Source organism: Pleurodeles waltl, chromosome 6 (assembly GCF_031143425.1).
Source record: "Pleurodeles waltl isolate 20211129_DDA chromosome 6, aPleWal1.hap1.20221129, whole genome shotgun sequence".
Classification (NCBI taxonomy): Eukaryota; Metazoa; Chordata; class Amphibia; order Caudata; family Salamandridae; genus Pleurodeles; species Pleurodeles waltl.
In genome coordinates, this window is record NC_090445.1 from 684,310,529 (window position 1) to 684,330,600 (window position 20,072).

The 20,072-nt window shown below is 44.1% G+C and overlaps 1 protein-coding gene across 2 annotated transcripts in view; it reads left to right on the forward strand.

Moving 5' to 3' along the window:
* Positions 1–20,072, forward strand: part of LOC138300157 (zinc finger protein 684-like) — a 149,017-nt gene that overhangs the window by 34,113 nt on the left and 94,832 nt on the right. For both annotated transcript variants that reach the window (XM_069239115.1, XM_069239117.1), the window contains exon 3: positions 1,263–1,373. In XM_069239115.1, coding sequence (XP_069095216.1) covers positions 1,263–1,373 — 111 coding nt within the window. The remainder of the gene's footprint in view (positions 1–1,262; positions 1,374–20,072) is intronic.

A 20,072-nucleotide genomic window follows, 5' to 3' on the forward strand; every position in this document is an offset into this window, starting at 1 on the left:
TTTCTGCCGATCAAACATCTCAGAATTTTGTGTCGCAGAAGGGCCAATAATTCTGGGCACCAAAATCTGCATGTTTGCCTCCAAAAAGTCAGATTGGCGATAATCTTCACACGCCATGAATTTGGCTTTGGTAAACAGGCCCTTAGTTGAGATGACAGCGAATGGATGATCAGTGGCATCTCCCCTTAACACTCCTGATCAGGAAACATTCTTACTGGTAGCTATTTTATTAGGTTTGCTGTACTTTTAAAACCAGGATGCAAGCAGTTTTCATAGCCAAAATGCTTCTAATGGCACAGCATCAGCATGTCCTAGCAGGGATGCCATAGCTGTTTAATGAGTAAGTGCCTTCACCCACTTTTAATGGACTATACACGCTCTTTCAAAATAGAGTGCTATACGTGTAATAAAAATGTACCTGCATCTGTTGCCTGTCGCCGCTGGGAGTGCAAGGACTGAATGGTAATAATCTAAATTATTATTTGGTTTGCTGCATACTGGTGCCTAGTGTGTCCGACACGTACTTTGCTATGCAAGACTTCCTGGTATAGTGCTTTCAAACGGTTCATGACCTGTGCTATGCCTTGCACATACATGGCTGACAATGCCCACGACCTAATAGTGGGCTAGATACATCTATCTCAGGAACTTCAGGAAATCCCATATGTATAGATTGTGCTGTCATTCCGGGTCGGCCAGAGCAGCAACTCTTGAAACTATGCTTCCCTTGGCAATTCTGATTGGCCAGATGTGCTGGTGCTGTGGTCCAGTTTTACCCAGTGGCAAAAACGGACCAGGTAAAACCACGGACATTCAGAAGGAGGCTCCAAATTATTGCCCAAAAAGTGAATACTGAGATGTTAATGTTGTTTTGTGGTTTGCAAATTATTTTGTTTGGATTTACAGGGTTTTTAAATATGCAGTCATTTTTAATTGATGGTTCAGAGTGTGACGTGGTATCTGCAATTTATGCCTGAGGAATGTTTGGCTCCTTTTGTAAGACCTTGGTCTGTGACCCAGGTCTGCCAAGAATGCCTGTCTATATCACAAGTACCACAGATGTTCAACTTTGCAATTGCCGGTCTGCATGAATAGAAACTTTAGTGAGATTTGTATCTCACCTCTCAGAACTCCAATTTAGGCTTGTTTAAATGTTCTTGAAATATGAATTTATTTTGTTACAAACCATGTGGGCCTTGTATATTTGTAATTACAGTTGGATCTGTAACTGAATTAATAATTTTTGCTTCCTTTCAAAACAGGCCCTCTTATTGCCAACTCCGTCTTTTCATTAAGAGTGAAAGAAAAAGAAGATGTCTGTCCACTAAAGAATCGGAGTGCTAAGAGAAAATCCACTGTCACTGTTCCCCCAAGTGAGTGAAAAGTAGTGACATGCCTTAGAATAGAACTGAAAGAAAAGTTTTAGGCATTCTCCCTATGGTTTACATAGGCACAAATACGTACATGTGCATAAACAATTGCATGAACACTCGCATACACACTTCCCCTGTAAACTCACATAAAAAAATAAACACAATTAACATTGACATGTACCATTGCCCTTTAGTTCGCTATTCTGGGTGGACCTGATATCGCAGGATAGTTTCAGCATAGCCTCTGCATAGATTTTGTATGACGTCCTTAATGAATTTGCATAGACTGCTTTGCCATAACATGACATCACGTGTGACTCAACATGTCTCAGCATGACTAAGGGTTGCCCATTGTTTGGCCTTAGCATGGCCTTACCATGACTTAAGCATGGTCTTATAATTGTGTTAGCTTGGTTTCAGCATGATGTTGGCATGTTCTCTACATCACCACTTACAGGACTTCTGCAGGGTCTCAGTAGGGTCTCAGCAGGGTCCAGGTCAAAGGTTTGGCTTCTGTGTGTCACATTGGCTAACGTCTTCCAATAGGAGGTGAGGTAATGAGACGGTAATTCTCAAACTTCTGATTATTTAATGATTATATTTGAGTAGGGTCATGATTGTGCCTCTCTTCCATTGAGTGGGACGGGACCAGTAGAAATAGGTGGAAAGAGTTCAGTAAAGTAAGAAATGAATGCCGAGACTAAGGAGTGAAAGACTGAGACTAGACGGATGTCTAGTGATCTGGACATCCCTTCCTGGATAATGTCTGCTACCTTCAGGATAGAAACAGGAGAAAAAGTACCATTTGTGATCAATAGTAATAGGCAGGGCAGGATCAATTGCTGCATAAAAGTCTTTAATTGACTGGTAAATATTCTCAAGGTTTATATATAAGAAGCTTTGCTAGCTGATCATAAAATTCCTTTTAGGGAGTAAGTTTTTTATTTTTTTTAATTAGTGGTAGGCTTCATTTTTCTTTCTAATGCAAACTGTTGTTTCAATTAACTTTTTGTGTCAATAATTGAAATGCAACAATTGTGAGACAAAGGCTGTAAATTGTTTCTGTAATCTCTCAGGCCTAGTTTGTGGCATGCCTCAACCTCCAAAGCTAAGGTATCTTGCTGCTTATGTTTCTGCCGGTGCACTGCGAATTCCAGCTTTTCAGTGAGTCAGTGTATCCGGCATTATACTTCTTGGAATTGTTTTTTGTAAGGATTTCTGTGAGTGAATCTTTTATTTTAGCTGGAATAATATTTTGTTCTAAGAGAGAAGAAAGATTCTTCTACTGCGTTAATTTAGGACCATAGGCAAACTAAGAAAGTTACATATTTAGTAGGTGAGAGTATGTGTGCCAATAAACTAATTGCGAAAAACACAACATAATGATTGACTAGATGAACTGGAGCAGAGAAAATTCCCTAACTCCTCGAGTGCAAATTACAAATCCAAGGTGTCACATTTCTGATGTTTGGGTCCCTATACCTTGTTATAGAAGTTTAATGTCTGGATAGTAGTGATGAAATCGCTGGCTGCCAATTCGGTCGCACAATTTACCTTGTAAAATCACCTACCTGGCTGCAGTTATTTTGCCCCCTGCATTGAGCAGGCAGTACACTGGCAGAAACAAGGGTGTAAAGTCTGGAGGAATGTGGCAGTGAAAGCTATTAGTTCTGAACTGTAATCGTCCCATTAACACTAGTGCGCACCTTTTGGATAGCTTATATGGATACTAAGCCATTTCGCCTCCTCTGCGGGAGAGCTGATCTTTGTGATTTGTTTACCCTTTAGGGAGGGCCCTCTTGATGTCCATACCAGTGGGTTTGAGCAGCTATGTCTCAGTAATGAAAAGAGTATCTCAGCTGTGGGTTGTTTTACGTAAAATAATGGTTATTTTTGAATAAGTATGTTCTAACTAGGAGCTGGGAAAGCTCGTGCATTTGTGTGACCACATGACATAATGTTGTTCTGTGCCCCTGAGCTGACTGGTGGCGGGGCTAAATAGGAGCCCTCAAATTGACAGCCAAATTTAATGATTGCTGATTTTTGCCATGCACACTTTGCAAGATACTGTTAAGATTACGCAGTTTGCTTCAGGAACTTATTTGTATAGGTAATGTGTATGTAGCATGAACCTGTCTGAAATGCAGCACAACAATGTGCACGGTCAAAGTCAATGAGACAGTCAATATGTGACTGGGTGGGAAACTGGATAGTGGACTGTTGCTTCATCAGGATCTAGTATTCTTTAAAGAGGCACCTTTTCAGCTGTTTCCTAAATTGCAGCAGGATTGGGATATCCCTGGTGGTATATAGATGGTGTGTCTCCCCCCCAATTTGTGATATGGCTAAATCCTCTTCCTAGAATGTGATAATGTGAATCCATGAGTGCTATTGATGTCTTCTCTAAGGACTTGGGAGCACCTTTGTTGCAGAGGAGGCAATGAAAATAGCAGTTTATGTTTGCCTCTTGTACTCTTCGGAGTGCTGAGTGCAACTACTTTCTAATAGAAAAAAACACTTGCTCTATACTCCTATTTGGGCTGGTTCAGTAATTTATTTGGGGCACAAAGTTCAAGATCAGCGTTGAACACAAACTGTTAGTAGAGATTTTAGTGAAAAAAGGGTTAGAATGTATTTCATCCAGGATCTAGTGGTGGATCATTGGTTTGTAAAAGTTCTCTTCTTCAGTTGAGTACATTACCTGCACAAGCAACTGCTCAACTGATTGTTTGTCCAGTTTGGTAGAGAAGAGAAATATACTAACCAAGAGAGTTCCACTGATGGTAGTGAGAGTCATTAGTGGGATGCTGAGAAAATTAATTTATGTATGTGTCTTAACTCAGAGTGCAGTCTCAGAGAAAGAATAGAAAGAAGAGTTAGCAAAAGATGTGATTTTGAGGCAGGTCATAAAAACTCTTGTTTATGGTAGTTTTTTTTTTAACAACTTGCATGAAATTTGGAAGTACAGAGTGGAGGGCAAAAAATGAATTGGGTAATGGAAATAAGTTACGAGGCACCAGATCCATGCATCCTGATTGGGCGCTAGGACAGTTGTTTCGTTTGGCCCTTGAGGGACACTCATGTGGTGGTGAGATGTGGCAATTTTAGGTGGCCAGCACTCGACAATGATGTAGAACAAATGGTAAGAAAATATATGGAGTGCAATAACTGTGACAAAGTCTGAAGGTGAGACTCTTGACTTTCATGTGCTGTGACTTGCCCACTTATCTATGCGAAGATGTAGCAATAGATTTGGTTGTGCCCATTAGCGGGGAACATGCAGCTCCTTATTCGATTGTTCTCTTGGACTTGTATTTAAGATTAATTTAGGTTTCATGATTAAGAGACATCACCACAATTGCAATCAGCAGATGTTTGGAGAATAGCTTCAGGTGAGAAGGCTATTCTAGACATGTTCCTTTTGACGTTAGGGTTCTCAGAAGCCATAGCAGATTATCTCTAGGAATATGCAGTCAAACACAGGAAGTCTTCTTTGTACCATCCTGTGGAGCAATAGAAAGGATGAATAAGTATTTGAAGGATGGTATACAGTTGGCAAGTGCAAGCAGGTTAAATTGGAAACAAGAGTAACAAAGACACATCACAGTTTATTGGATGTCCCCTAATACGATGACAGGAAAATCTCTGTTTGAAGTGTTCAAAGGACCTATGCCTTATGTCCGGGGTGAATGGAGTGAAATAAAAGTTTGTAGGTTAGGTTTCTAGATGCGTGAAGAGAGCAAGAAATAAAATTACAATTCAAGAGGAAAGACAGGTTTGACCAGAGGAAGAATGTTGTAGATGTGTAGGCTGAAGGAGGTGATTGGATTAAGGTAAGTGCTCGAGTTGAGTGTGCGGCTAGTAATAATTCATAAAAAGGTTCAGAGTGGCTAAAGTTTTCAAGAATGCCATTAAGACTGAAGATGCTACATGCGAAATAAGTCATGTGGTGGTCGTGAGTCCTTTTTTAAATGAAAACTGGTAATGAGGTGATAGTTGAGAGGAGAAAAAGACAAGAATGTGGTGGTGGTGAGGAATGAAAACACACTGTGTAGAAGAAATTCTGGGATGGGTGAGCAGCTATTTTATCTTAAAGATTTTCTTTTACCATGTTAATTATTTTGAGAGGAGGAATAGTGCCTTGTGCTCATGAGTTATCTACAAATCTATTGTTTACTTTAATTGCATCACCGAGATATATGTGCCATTTTTCTTGTTGAGTTATTTTCCTCTGTGAAGGGAAAAGTCTGGTATCCTCTCCTTCCCCACATTTGTGATATTTTGGCTAGATCCGGTTCTTAGTATGTGATTATGTGAATGGAGTTCTGAGTTCAAGAGGAGATGGTCACTAAGCTTCTGCAGTAGAGGAAATACATAAAAAATGTATCTCCAACTTACCTATATGTCTGTCTTTGTTTCGAGAGAACAACTCATTTCTTCATAGTGAGAAAATTGATCTAGATCCTCTGTGCATTGACAGAGAAGGCATAATGACTGACTTGGCATTGGGTGAAAATTGGGGTTGATCCGTCCAGGTGTGTGTCTTGACCCTGGTTTGGACCAATCGTTGCTTGTAATGCTTGACACAGAGTTAGAATTCTCATAAGTGGGGCAAAGAGTCAGGTTTTAGCTGTGTATCAAGGTTATGCATGAGGCTCAGGCAGTTTTTAAGACATTGATGTCTGGAGCAAATGGGATTTAAAAAAAAATAGTTTTGCCATTGGCATACTGATGAACGATGACAATTTATTCTGTGAATAAATAAAGGGCTACATGCAGAGGTTTAAGATGACCGGCCACACAATGGAATCCTGGGAAACTCCACAAGTGACTTGGATATTCTGGGACCCAGAGGTGCCCATAGGCACAAACTATAGCAGTGTTGGAAAGGCAGGCGGAGAACCAGTGAAGAACGTTTCCGCTCAATTCCATTCAGCACTTCAGGTTGAGGAAGATGATGGGGTGGTTGACACTGTCATTCAACATACAGATCTAATAATTTCAGGAAGCTGGGTGCATCTTAGGCATCAGCAGTTTATGGAGTGGTCAATAAAGTAGTTATTTGTTTAATGTTCAAAGCCTTTCTTACGACCCTTAGTTAGTGCAATGTCTATGAGCTGCTCCCTTTCTAACCTCCTTTGTGTCCTTTTTGTTCACACCTTCTGATTCTAGTCTTCTGCCCCACCTTTACTTTTGTGTTACAGAAGATACTCATTTTAGGAGGGCAGTGTCCATTTTCTAATGTAATAAGATGTCTCTGGCAAGATAAGCTTCCATGGTTCACTTCTGTTCCTAGAGATTTGGCTCCACGTTGTCACACTTCTCAAGTTCCAATTATGTAACTCAGTTTTTAAGTCAGGCCTGCAGGCAGCGCGCGTGCGCTGTAGCTATGGCAACGATCTATTGTATCCAAAAAAAAGGACAAGGGAGCTTTTAGCCCTCTCATTACTTGCTACTGGTGCTTTTTTGGCGCACATTAGTTTCCATTGGTTGGTTCCGTTGACACTCATTTTCTTGCTTCATATTGGTCAGTGGGGCACTTTCACTTTCTTCTTCTTCGTGCTTATGTCTGCTCCGTGGAGCACGGACGAAGTCCTGATTAATTTCTTTATTGGTGTCGTTCTGCTGCTGCTCGTAATCCGATTCAGGGATTTATTGTTTAGTTCTGTTGTATTTGCTTCTTGTTTCTCCTTATGTTGCTTGTACTGTGGCTCCCACGTTTGTTGTTGATTGTTGCTGCCATCCTTCCCGCACTCTTTGTTGATAGTTAGTTCTGGAATTCAGCATTTCTTAGAGAGGCACACCCTCACCCTCTGTGAATTTTAGCAGCTCGAAAACAACCTATGTATAGGGAAGGGGTGCAGACTCCTGTTTCCTGGCTGCCCTTCCTCCTAAATCTTGACTTACCTATTTACTTATATTTTGGTGATCTTTGACCTGCCAGACTGGCGCACCATGGAAAACCCTGACCAGCTTTTTTTTGGTAATGTTGACATTTGTTGCACAGGCGTTTAGGGTCGAGCGCGCAAGCGCTCTGGCCTGCTGTTATCTTTCTGTGGGATTTTAACCATGCTCTCACTGCACGCCCATCAGTTTCGTTGGCTTGTGGGTTTGCCTATTAAAAATCGCTTGATTGTGATTTTTCGATGTTTAGCCCTCCTCGAGCGCACTGACCAACTACTGAAAACACGAGGCTCCATGTTTTCAGCATGGTTTCTGACTCATTTTTGTTTTTATTTCCTATGCAGCACGATGTTGCTGATACTTTTGACTGCGAGCAAGCTTTTGTTTCATTGTGTGTGCTCTTTTACGCTGACAGCATGACGCTTTAAATCGGGTCGTTTATGTAAAACTGTAGTACTTTTCATTTTCATTTTATGTGGCAATAAAAGACATGTTAGGACTTTAAAACGCTAATAGCTCTAAGTCGAGCAAATGTTAGACCCATTGCATTGCAAATGCTTGTTATTCTTTCCAAGTAATAAGAAGAGGTGTTTCAATGACTAAAAAAGGCGTGATGCAGAAGGCTGCTCTAGAGACCCTTCCTGTGTGCCAGGGTTGCATAATCCTGCTCTCACCTTTCTCTAGCCTCAACGCTTCTTGTCACCATATTCTAGACATGTCTTTCTTCGTGCTTATATAACTCCGGTTTTCTAGACGATGCGTGTCTAGGTGTGCCAGTGCAGATGTATTTCTTTGTGCTCCGGGAATGAAATCCTGCTTTTATGACGTCATATAGAAAACACTGCATTCCTGAATATAAAGACACTGATCAGGAGTGCTGAGCTGCTCACCCATTGACTTGTGAAACTTGAGCGGTTTGTTTACTGCAGTGGCAGGTTGTTTTTTGTGCCTCCAATATGCAAATGCGCAGGTCGGCGTTTTATTTGCATTAAAAATAAAGTTATTTTTGTGGTAGTTTATTTGTACATCGAACCATGCTTAAGGAACGGCACGCTCTTTCTTTTACAAACATGTCTTCTGAAATCCTCACCACTGTCAATCCTTGGAGGTAAGGCTCCCCGATTTTGGAATTCGTGTCCTGTTTAACTGTAATAAATGTTTAAATGAACCCCAAATCTCCAGGCCTGGCTTAGACTTAGAGTCCTTTTAATGGTGCCCTCTGCTGCCCCTTATAGACATGACTCAGATGTTCAAACCTTGCCATGCTCAGGCAACACTTCCTGATATCTTCTATTTTCGCTAGTAATATGCACTGGTTGTTTGTCTGTCTTGTACAGCACTTTAGAGAGATGGTGCTAAAAGGAAATAAATATTAACAAATATAGTCAGGGTCATGGAGCTACTTTTTAGGGCGAGTGCGCAAGCGCAAACGCTTTGACCTGTTGTAAGTCTTGTGGGCTTTTAACCACACCCACCTCATGTCCATCACTTTCACTCGTTTGTAGCCTTGCCTTTCAAAAATGCTTTGTAATCATTGGTAAATGCTTTACGTCTGTTCCACCTTGGGGAGGTTTTGTTACCGTATTGCAAACTGATCCTGTTACATGGATAATTGCAGGATTGCCTCTATGTTTGACTGAACAAACTTCTTTTTTCTTTTGTGTGTTTTCTTCTCGCTCATGCTCATGGCAGCCATGGCGCTTTGAATCGGCTCGCTTGTAACAACTGTTTTACTTTCCATTTTTAATTTATGTGGCAAGTAAAGTCCACCTAGGAATTTTTAACGCTAACTCGAGCAAATGCGAGACCCATTGCATTGCAAATGCTTGTTTTTTTTTTGTGGTTTTTATATAACACCCACTGGACCAAAGAGTATACGAACGCTTTACATGAGCTCCAGTTACATTACACAAGGTCACATTGATTTTAAGTGAGAAATAAAGTGATTTGCTAGAGTCAGAGGATGTTAAGCTAATGCCGGGACTCAAACCCTTGATCGCCACCTCAAAAGTCGGCAGCTCTGACCAGCTCTATGCCATGTCTGTTTTGCACAGTGGTTAAGTGATTCGTTTTACTATTCCTTGCAAGAACATTTTGTGCACCAGGATGAGTGTCTTTGCACTCTTTATTTTCACATGCTTGAAAGGAGCTACAGGCGCCTAGTGGGTTAATTTCTGCTTCAAGAAATAACCCATTGCCGTCCTGTCCTTACCTCCAGTGTCCTCCAGCGTAGCCACTCTGCTGCACAGCTTCCATTGTAACCCTTCCTCCCCCCTGCAGCCACATCTTATCCCACCTCAGAGAGCTCCACTTGCTCACCATTCACAAATGCAGCAATTCAAACTTCTCACTCACACAAAGTCCCACACAATACTGGCACAGCATAGATCAACACGTGCATACACTTTCACCAGTCTGACAGATGCCTACACTGAGTCTCACTTGCACACATCTCCAGCATTCACAAGAGTACTACAGGCCATTCATTCTCATACATCGCCCCAGAATCATGGAAATGACTTCCACAACACATCAGAACCTCCACCTCACTTCTTGAGCCCAGCAAGAAGCTGAAAACCTGGCTCTTTGAATTACTCTGAGGGGACTCACCAGCAAACCAGCTCAAGTGCTTGGATACCCTCACCGGGTGATTAATGCACTATACATATCTGCATTAACACCAGAGGGTTCCTGGTGCTGCATACGAAAAAACTGCCAAAAAACCCCCCACAAGAGTCAACAGATTAAATGGCAGACTTAAAAGGGTTTCAGAGATCATATAGATGCTAAATTGTTTTTTCACTAAGGTTATTCACAACATCAACAATACATAAACTTGGAAGCAGAAACTAAGAGAGCAGATAATCAAAATGACCATACATTTAGCTTATACATAAATTGGCCTAGCGAAGTAGGACTTATCATCCTCCTCCCATAGATCTATTGGAATCTTATGTTTACCGCAAATGGACATGGCACATGAACATGGAAATTTCAATCTGTAAAGGTTGCAAGTGGTTACTATCAGAAATGAGGTTCCTATTTGGCTAGGGTAGGCACCTCAGCCAAGCAGGGACCATGACACTTTACTCCACTCTATGCCTATCCATTCTAGGCCTTTGTACTACACTGCATGACACTCAGCGACACACCCCTCAACTTCTCTCAGTGATACCCCACTCCATTATATGACACAGCACTACACTCTATGACTTTCTCCTCCACTGTTCTCTACAAAAGTCTACTTGACAAACGTACACTGATACTCTACTTCCACCCTACGTCACCCTAAAACACTCTACTCCCCTCTGTGGCAGTCTGCGACTCCTTACTCTACTGTTCGACATGCCATTCCACTGTGCAGCTCCAGTTCACGATGCTTGACCCCACTATATGAGACCATTCCATTGCACCACTATACTGTACAGTACTGTACTACACTGTACTCCGCTCTATTTCAATGTACAATACTCCACTCTATAACAGTAGACTTTACAACACTCACCTCCACTGTACTGTACGAGGCTTCACACAACAACCCTCCACTTCAGATACTGGACTCTACAATTTGAAACACATTTTTATTAAAAATAAAAACTTTGAAATTCTAAAATAAAAGCAAAGGTTAAAGCTTAGTTATGGTTAGAAAAATTTATTTTCCCTATACAAACCAAGTTTAAATTACATAAACTTTAAAAATTCCAAAGTTATAATTATAACTTTAATTTGCAATTTATTCACCACCTTCAAATTATTATAAGTAGCAGTCCTTGTTACACACTCTTTTCAGCTTGCTAACCAGACAACACTAATGATTTCAGTTCCGAGAACCCAACCCTCAGAGCCCAGCTATGCCGAGACATGGTAGAGGGGGCCAAGTGGTCTCTCTTTGTGGAGCCACTTATGACCCTTGGGACCCCATACCACCTACGTCCCGGAGTGCCGACCCCTGGAACATCGTGGGAAATCTGTGTTTGCTCTCAGTTGGCAGGAGGAAATTCAAAGCTCCCTTTAAGCAAGAGCAAACACTTAGGCCCAAATTTAAGAAGGACTAGTGACACATTAGTGTAATTATTTTTACGCTAATGTGGCGTTAGGCTTGAAAAATCACCACGCTATATTGAGAAAGTGGCGCAATGTATGCATTAAGCCACTTTGCCACCCTTTGTGCCACACTATGTATGCGCCATGCATTATGTATGCAGAGGTGTTGTTCCAGCACAAGGAGGCCTGCAAAAATGGTGCAAAGAAATCTACAAGATTTCATTGCGCCATTTTTGGCATCATTTTTAACGCCTGAGCAAGCATTAAAAGAACACACCCATTTTGAATCAATGGGCCTTTCTGCACTTTGCTCCACTAGTGTCAGAATTTTTTACACTAGTGGAGCAATAGCGTAATTTTTTTTAATACCTAATACCGCCATGGTACAGCGCACACATGGTAGAGTTAGAGGGGCACAAGAAAAGTGCCACTTTTCTCAAATTGGGCCTAAGTCCGCTCTCTGTGGGCGGGAGTATGAAAAGTGCTCCCGTCCGCTGGAAGTGCTCTTTTTATCTGTTTCCCTGCCCACACTGTAGCAGGCAGGAAAACGGATGAAAATATGGAACAACATTCTTAGCTACATCCCACGGGCAGGAGCAATGCCGGCTCCCAATGGAGGGGAGAGCGGCTGGGGCCAAGGGAGCATTGTGGCTCCGCTGTGGCCCCCAACACTGTTGTAGTTGGCCCCCTGAGTGGGCTCCAGGGCACTCACCCTTTATTTGCCAGGCCCCGGGGAAAGAGGTCTCTGGGGCTGAAATCTTCCCGGTAAGGGGTCTGCGCACCCTCCATCCTCATTTCAAGTCTCCCGGGGCGATACTGGCCCAAGGAGTGGGGCTGCATGCCCCTGTACACCATTATCATATTGCCGGTGCCCATTTACAATATGACTCGGTCCCGGGAGATGGGGTCCTTGGGGCTAATTGGCCCAGGGAGGGAACTGCGTTCCACCTCTCCCATAACTCCAGCTGTGCTCCCTGGGGAACAGCCCAGGGAGGTGGGCCATATACCCTCTTCCCTTAAAAAAAAAAATGTGGTGTGCCATAGGGGATGCGAGAAATTGGCCTGAGGAGGGGGCTGCATGCTCCTCTTCTGGGTTGACTATCTTTGGTGGGTTGGGTACAGGGCCTGGATGCAGGCAGTGTGTGGCGTGGGGTTGGCTGGTTGTTGGGAGGGTTGGCCGCAGGGCAGGTCCTGTGGCCAACCCCCTTTTGCGCATGGCCAGTGTGAGTGTCGAGGGGTTGGCTGCATGCGGTGTGGGATTGAATTAACATATGGTAATTAAATATTTGTTTGTGTTAAACACCCCTAGAAATTTACTGGATAAAAAAAACAAAGGTTAAAGGGATGTTATAGTGAGGAAATACCATTGAAAACCGTTATAGTTAGGAAATAGATTAAAAAAAAAAGAAAAACCTTAGATGTTCACTAAAAGAAGGGTCATTATAATTGGTTTCAGGTTTTACACACACAAGACCATTAGAAATTCAGCAGTTATAGTTATCTCAAGTAACTATAACCCATGCTCTAAGGTATGCAATAGGGGGGTTGGCCGTAGGACCTGTCCCTGGGGGCCCAGTTATCCCCAGGGTCGTTTATTTTTTAATTAAAGGGGAGAGGGGGCTGGGCTGCCCCCCTCCCGAAGCTGTTATTGGCACCTGATGCGCTATCCCCCACGGCCACTTATTTAAAGAAAGGGGATGGGGGGGTATGGTCCCCCCTCCGCAAGCCTTGTTAGGCAGTGGGGACCCCATCCCCCAGTGATACTCCCTTAAATAAAGTGAAGGGCTGTGCATGGCCCTGAATTTGGTCCCAGGACCTGGTGTGATTGTTATTGGGAAGGGGACACAGTCTTCCTTCTTAGGCCAGTTTCTACCCCAGAGACCCCACCCCCCCAGGGCCTGGCACATTTTACAGTATGAGGGGTCATGCACTCCCTCTCCCACGACCAATTTCAGCCCCGGGGCATGGCTTTATTATGAGGGGGAGGAGGGCATGGAGCCCCTTCTCAGGCCAATTTTGGCCCAGGGACCCCATCCCCTGTGGCCTGACATGCTGGTTTTGGGTCCAGGGGCATGCATCATCTCCCTAACCCCCCCCTCCAACTTCACCCCCCTCAATCTCACTGAGGCAATTTCGGCCCAGGGATCCCATCCGTTGGGGTTCGGCATGCTTGTCTGGGGAGGTGTTTATACAGCCCTTCTCCCCAGGCTGATTTCAGCCCCGGGAACCACATCCCCCTAAAAAACACAGATATTCTCCAGTTATAGTTAGCAGCGCTAACTATAACTTGTGCCTCTGCCATGCACTGCTTATGACCTCACAGATGACGTCACTCATGACATGTTCTGTGACACCATTTATGGCCTCACCAATGACATTTCAAGTGACATCATTGATTCGTTTTCCCGCATATTTCCTATTCAATTACTGTGGCATTAGATTCCTGATAGTGAGTGCAAAATAGCTCAGGACAATATCAGCCATCATTACTGCCATCACGGATACAACTTCCTTAGTTGTGGAAAGAATGCATAATGTGCATCATTGACCGTATACCGTACACTTTACAGCTAGCATAGTTCACATTAACAATCAACCACAGATGTATAGGAAACTCTCATTGAGTATGTTCAATCTGTATACAACTGTTTAGAGAAAGCTTAGTTTCTAAAAATAGTGAATGTCAGTTCCAAAACAATAGAACCGGGTACTGTAAATAGTGGTTACTCTATGGAGAGAGTTTAGTTTATACTACACTGTTTGCAAATAGTGAAACTTGCGTAAGAAAAACACCAAGGGTATTAAAAAGTTTTTACTAAGAACCGTGTACCGCTGTATGCAACAGTTGTGGAAAAAAACATTATATGCTAAAAGTAACCAAGATCTGAAGCTGCTAAAAATCCTACTACCCGCACCCTTTACACTGCTATAAAAACTCTACAGATAGCCAGTCTTCTCAAGCAAACAAGCACATGTATATAGGGTAGTATCTGGTGCACACAGTCTTCTAAGTTATGTAGAAATTGTCACGCTGACACTATTCTATCTACTAACTCAAGGCTACTTACAAAGGTTGGTATCTACTACATCGAATGTTACTGCTGTTGAAAACATTTTCTGCTGAACCAAAAAACATGTGTGGAAGATAATGAACACATACCACCTGTCACCTGCACAAAGAGTTACTCTTGAACACAAAGATTTTTTAAAAATTGTATTTATTATTTTGTCAAAATACATAACGAACCAAACGTACAGCCCATAGACTTGGGCAACATTGTATGGTGTATAATATTGCTATGCATTGTAGAGGTCACTGTTGACAGTGAGTATGATACAGTTATAGGGTGAGTCTCGCTGTAGAAGTGGGACAGGTGAGCGGCGGTAATGATGTGCAGATCGGGTTAATCTGTGTCAGGTGTACCTGGGTACTGTGTTTTGCTGCCGATGTCACACAGAAGCAATACTATCCATAATTTTCAATTAGAAGCTGTGGACTCAAGTGATAGCAGGTAGTTTTGCAGTGACTGCTACATGTCCTTTGGTCTGGATGTCCGGGCCTCAGCTTAGCATATAGTTCACTGGTGGTGTTGCAGTACGTTGGACTTGTTAACCAGACCGTGTCTTTCGGCAAGTGTTTGCTTCCCCAGTGAAGGGCTATCTCTCGTTTGTTTAGTAACAAAGCAATAGCAGTGAACCAGCAGATCCCCCTAGTTATGTCCTGGACATAACCCATCGGGGCCAGCAGTGGGTCTCGTGTAAAATCTGTGCCAGTCATGATGGAAAGCCTGGAGAATATGGCATGCCAGAACGTCTCGATGTGGCAGCATGTCCATGTCAATTGTGCAGAGTCAGCCACATCGACATGGCACTTAGGGCAGCTGGGTGATCTGGTGGGGTCTGTTCGTGCTAATGTGTTAAGTGTAACATAGGCTGTATGTAGGAATTTGTAATGTATGAGCTTGTGGCGGTGGTTGGCAAGATTAGTTGGGTTTTGGTGCAACAAATGGACCATTTTCTCAGTCAGGGGGCCTCTAAGGTCCTTATCTCAGAACTCCATATGTTTCCCGCTGCGGTAGAAGAACCAAACTGGTGTGATACAGCTTGGAAACCAGTTGCCCTCCCATCACCGTCATTAATCACCAATGTCAGGGGAGGGAACTCCTCAGGGGCTAAGGGATTTGAGAGAATCTGGGCTTGTAGGGTGCTGTGAGTACGTCTCAGGACGAAGTCATCCATGTGAGTGGCAATGTAGCATCATCTACATGGGAGACAACGTGGCCATCCAAAAGAGGTTTCCAAAGGTATTCAAAACTTGTTTTTACAATGTGCACGGTACCAGTTTCTCTTGGGTTATGGGGAGCTGTGATGATTTGCTAGTAGTAATGCTGGGGAATAAAGGAGCCTGCCCCCCAAGAGCCGAATAAGATTCTTCCGTGCCCAGCTGGTGGTGGAGAAGGTTTGGATTTCCTTGGGGTCCAGCAGTAACCCAGCAGGGAGTATGGAGCATAGATATGTTAGAGTTGTTTGGTCTATTCTAGTTTGGAGTACGGAAGGCATGCGTCTGCATGGTACCAGTGGCCATAAAATTGACATTGTGCAGCTAGATAATATAATTAGAAATGTGGGGACACTGAAGCCACGCTGTCATATGGGAGTATGAGGGTGTCCCAGCCAATCTGGATACGCCGATCAGCCCAAATGAGTCTCAGTAAGAGCCTCCTCAAGGTAGCAAAAAAGGCGCTGTTGATGGGTATAGGTATGTTTAAAAAGAGGTATAAAATCTAAGGGAGCACAACCATTTTTATGATGCCGATGCGACCCAGCGTGAAGAGGTGAAGACGGAGCCCTTGCTCTATTTGAGTAGTCAATTGGTCTGTGCCTGGGCTGTAGTTCAGCTGTACTACCTGCTCTTTGTCATGATGTAGGGTAATGTCCAAATACTTAGCAGGGCCATCACACCAAACAATGGGAAACCTGCATGTAAGAGGTGCTGTGACATTAGTGATGGGTACCTACTTGGTTTTGGGCCACTTATTGTGGAGGCCTGAGAAGTCACCAAACCAAACAATCTCATGAAAGTTCGGAGGGAAGTTATCTTCAGGGTGGCTAACAAATAACAAAGTGTCATCTGCATATAAAGAGAGGAGTAAGGGGCCTGGCTTGAATTGCAAGCCACATTGCATATGTTTGTCTTGCAATGATAACCATTGAACCAGAGGGTCCATGATGGTGGTGAAAAGCAGCGAGGACGGGGCAACCCTGTCTGGTGCCTCTAGCAAAAGTAAAGGGAGCCATGAGGGAGCTGTTGGGCCGAATCTGGGCCACAAGATGAGAATATAAAAGCATTATTAGTGAGATGAACCTGTGAGGGATACCCAAATTAAGAAGTGTGGTTTGCAGAAAAGACCATTCCAAGGAATCAAAGGCCTCCTCGTCCAGTAGGGCCATGGGCCGGGACATCTGGGGTGATTTGGTTCAGCGCCAAAAAAACAGTGTACAAGTTTAGTGATGTGGAGCAGTGTGGGACAAACCCAGACTAGATGGGGGGAGATAATCTGGTCTATCAAAACCATTAGACTATTTGAGCTTCTCTTAGCAAATATCTTGTTATCAAACTTGAGTAGTGACAGCTAGGATTCAGTATTAGGGTTATCACTGCTTCCCTCAGAGTCTGGGTTTGGGGTGTTTGGTACCCCCTTGTTAAGAGATTCTTCATACATGGCAAGTAGGTGGGGGTGGGGGAAGGAGGTGTTAAAAGGTTTTATAAAAGATTCCAATAAGCCCATCTAGGTCAGGGGCCTTAGGCCAATCTATTGTGTTAATGGTTTGCATTATCTCCTCACTCGAAATTGACTCACTGAGAAACTGCCTCTGGACATCTGTGAACCAGACCATCACTATCTCTGCAAGATAGTCTGCCAGGCTGGCAATGTTGCCTGTCAGATGAGAGGTGAACAGTTATGTGTAGAATCGGAACAATGTGGTGAGACCCGTGCCCCGTCAGCTGTTTATAACTTTGGAATTTAAGAGCTGCCTCTAGGAGGTCGGAGCAATCTAGCTAGTGTGCAGCCTGGTCGCTCCCTCTCCCCATAACGTTGGGCTCTAGCACACTTTCCCAGGTAGTGTGTCTCACGCTCAACCATGTCTTGATATTTGGTCAGAAGGGTGGTACGTTGGTCCAGATGTGGCCTATGGTGTTGTTGGGCATCCGTGCAGTTAGTGTCTCTCAATTCAGTTTCTGCACGAGTACGAATCGTGTGTATGTCATGCAGGACACCGGCGTGTTTGGAGATGCACACCCTACAGATATTATCCTTGAAGGCCTCCTAGAGGGTGGCCTTTCTGGTGACGGGGCACAGTTCAGCGCGGAGTACTCCACAACTGCTGAGTGGAGTTCGAAGCAGAACAGTTCATCTGTAGTGCAGTGCACAGGATACCCACTGACTCTCCAGGCCCTCACCAAAAGGGATACACAGAACCATCTGGAGCGGGGAGTGATCAGAAAGTGTGTGTGTGAGGTATGTAACACAGTTCAACCATGGGTCAGGCATCATGGAGATTAGCCAGTAGTCTATACGAGTCCACATGTCATCGGGTGAAGAGTAAAATGTGTATGCCGTGGTGGAGGCATGATGAGACACCAGGAATCTTGGAGCAAATGGCTATCACAGATGTAACAGAGGACCTGCAGCGAGCGCGGCCTACCAGCAGGTGAGGCAGAGGTGGTATGCAGCAACGACTCAAGTAGCATATTGAAGTTGCCATCTATTATGATGTGGTCGGTGTCTGTGCACCCATTCAGGGAAAGAAGTGTTTGAAAGGAATCTGGGGAATCAACATTCGGGGCATACACAATAAGCAACAGAATTGATGTAATGACTGTCTGCATCCAGAAAGCTGGCAAAGGAGTAAAAGGGGAGGCTTTTGTGTATCTGTAGGAGGCTGGACTGGCTTGTAGTGAGTACCAAGGGGTACTTGCACCTTGCACCAGGCCCAGTTATCCCTTATTAGTGTATAGGGTGTCTAGCAGCTTAGGCTGATAGATAATGGTAGCTTAGCAGAGCAGCTTAGGCTGAACTAGGAGACGGGTGAAGCTACTACAGTACCACTTAGTGTCATATGCACAATATCATAAGAAAACACAATACACAGTTATACTAAAAATAAAGGTACTTTATTTTTATGACAATATGCCAAAGTATCTTAGAGTGTACCCTCAGTGAGAGGATAGGAAATATACACAAGATATATATACACAATAGCAAAAATATGCAGTATAGTCTTAGAAAACAGTGCAAACAATGTATAGTTACAATAGGATGCAATGGGGATACATAGGGATAGGGGCAACACAAACCATATACTCCAAAAGTGGAATGCGAACCACGAATGGACCCCAAACCTATGTGACCTTGTAGAGGGTCGCTGGGACTATTAGAAAATAGTGAGAGTTAGAAAAATAACCCTCCCCAAGACCCTGAAAAGTGAGTGCAAAGTGCACTAAAGTTCCCCTAAGGACAAAGAAGTCGTGTTAGAGGAATAATGCAGGAAAGACACAAACCAACAATGCAACAACTGTGGATTTCCAATCTAGGGTACCTGTGGAACAAGGGGACCAAGTCCAAAAGTCACAAGCAAGTCGGAGATGGGCAGATGCCCAGGAAATGGCAGCTGCGGGTGCAAAGAAGCTTCGACTGGACAGAAGAAGCTGAGGTTTCTGCAGGAACGAAAAGGGCTAGAGACTTCCCCTTTGGTGGACGGATCCCTCTCGCCGTGGAGAGTCGTGCAGAAGTGTTTTCCCGCCGAAAGAACGCCAACAAGCTTTGCTAGCTGCAAATCGTGCGGTTAGCGTTTTTGGATGCTGCTGTGGCCCAGGAGGGACCAGGAGGTCGCAAATTGGACCAGGAGGTAGAGGGGACGTCGAGCAAGACAAGGAGCCCTCTTAGCAGCAGGTAGCACCCGGAGAAGTGCCAGAAACAGGCACTACGAGGATGAGTGAAACGGTGCTCACCAGAAGTTACACAAAGGAGTCCCACGTTGCCGGAGACCAACTTAGAAAGTCGTGCAATGCAGGTTAGAGTGCCGTGGACCCAGGCTTGGCTGTGCACAAAGGATTTCCGCCGGAAGTGCACAGGGGCCGGAGTAGCTGCAAAAGTTGCGGTTCCCAGCAATGCAGTCTAGCGAGGTGAGGCAAGGACTTACCTCCACCAAACTTGGACTGAAGAGTCACTGGACTGTGGGGGTCACTTGGACAGAGTTGCTGGATTCGAGGGACCTCGCTCGTCGTGCTGAGAGGAGACCCAAGGGACCGGTAATGCAGCTTTTTGGTGCCTGCGGTTGCAGGGGGAAGATTCCGTCGACCCACGGGAGATTTCTTCGGAGCTTCTGGTGCAGAGAGGAGGCAGACTACCCCCACAGCGTGCACAAACAGGAAAACAGTCGAGAAGGCGGCAGGATCAGCGTTACAGAGTTGCAGTAGTCGTCTTTGCTACTATGTTGCAGGTTTGGAGGCTTCCAGCGCGGTCAGCAGTCGATTCCTTGGCAGAAGGTGAAGAGAGAGATGCAGAGGAACTCTGATGAGCTCTTGCATTCGTTATCTAAAGTTTCCCCAGAGACAGAGACCCTAAATAGCCAGAAAAGAGGGTTTGGCTACCTAGGAGAGAGGATAGGCTACTAACACCTGAAGGAGCCTATCAGAAGGAGTCTCTGACGTCACCTGGTGGCACTGGCCACTCAGAGCAGTCCAGT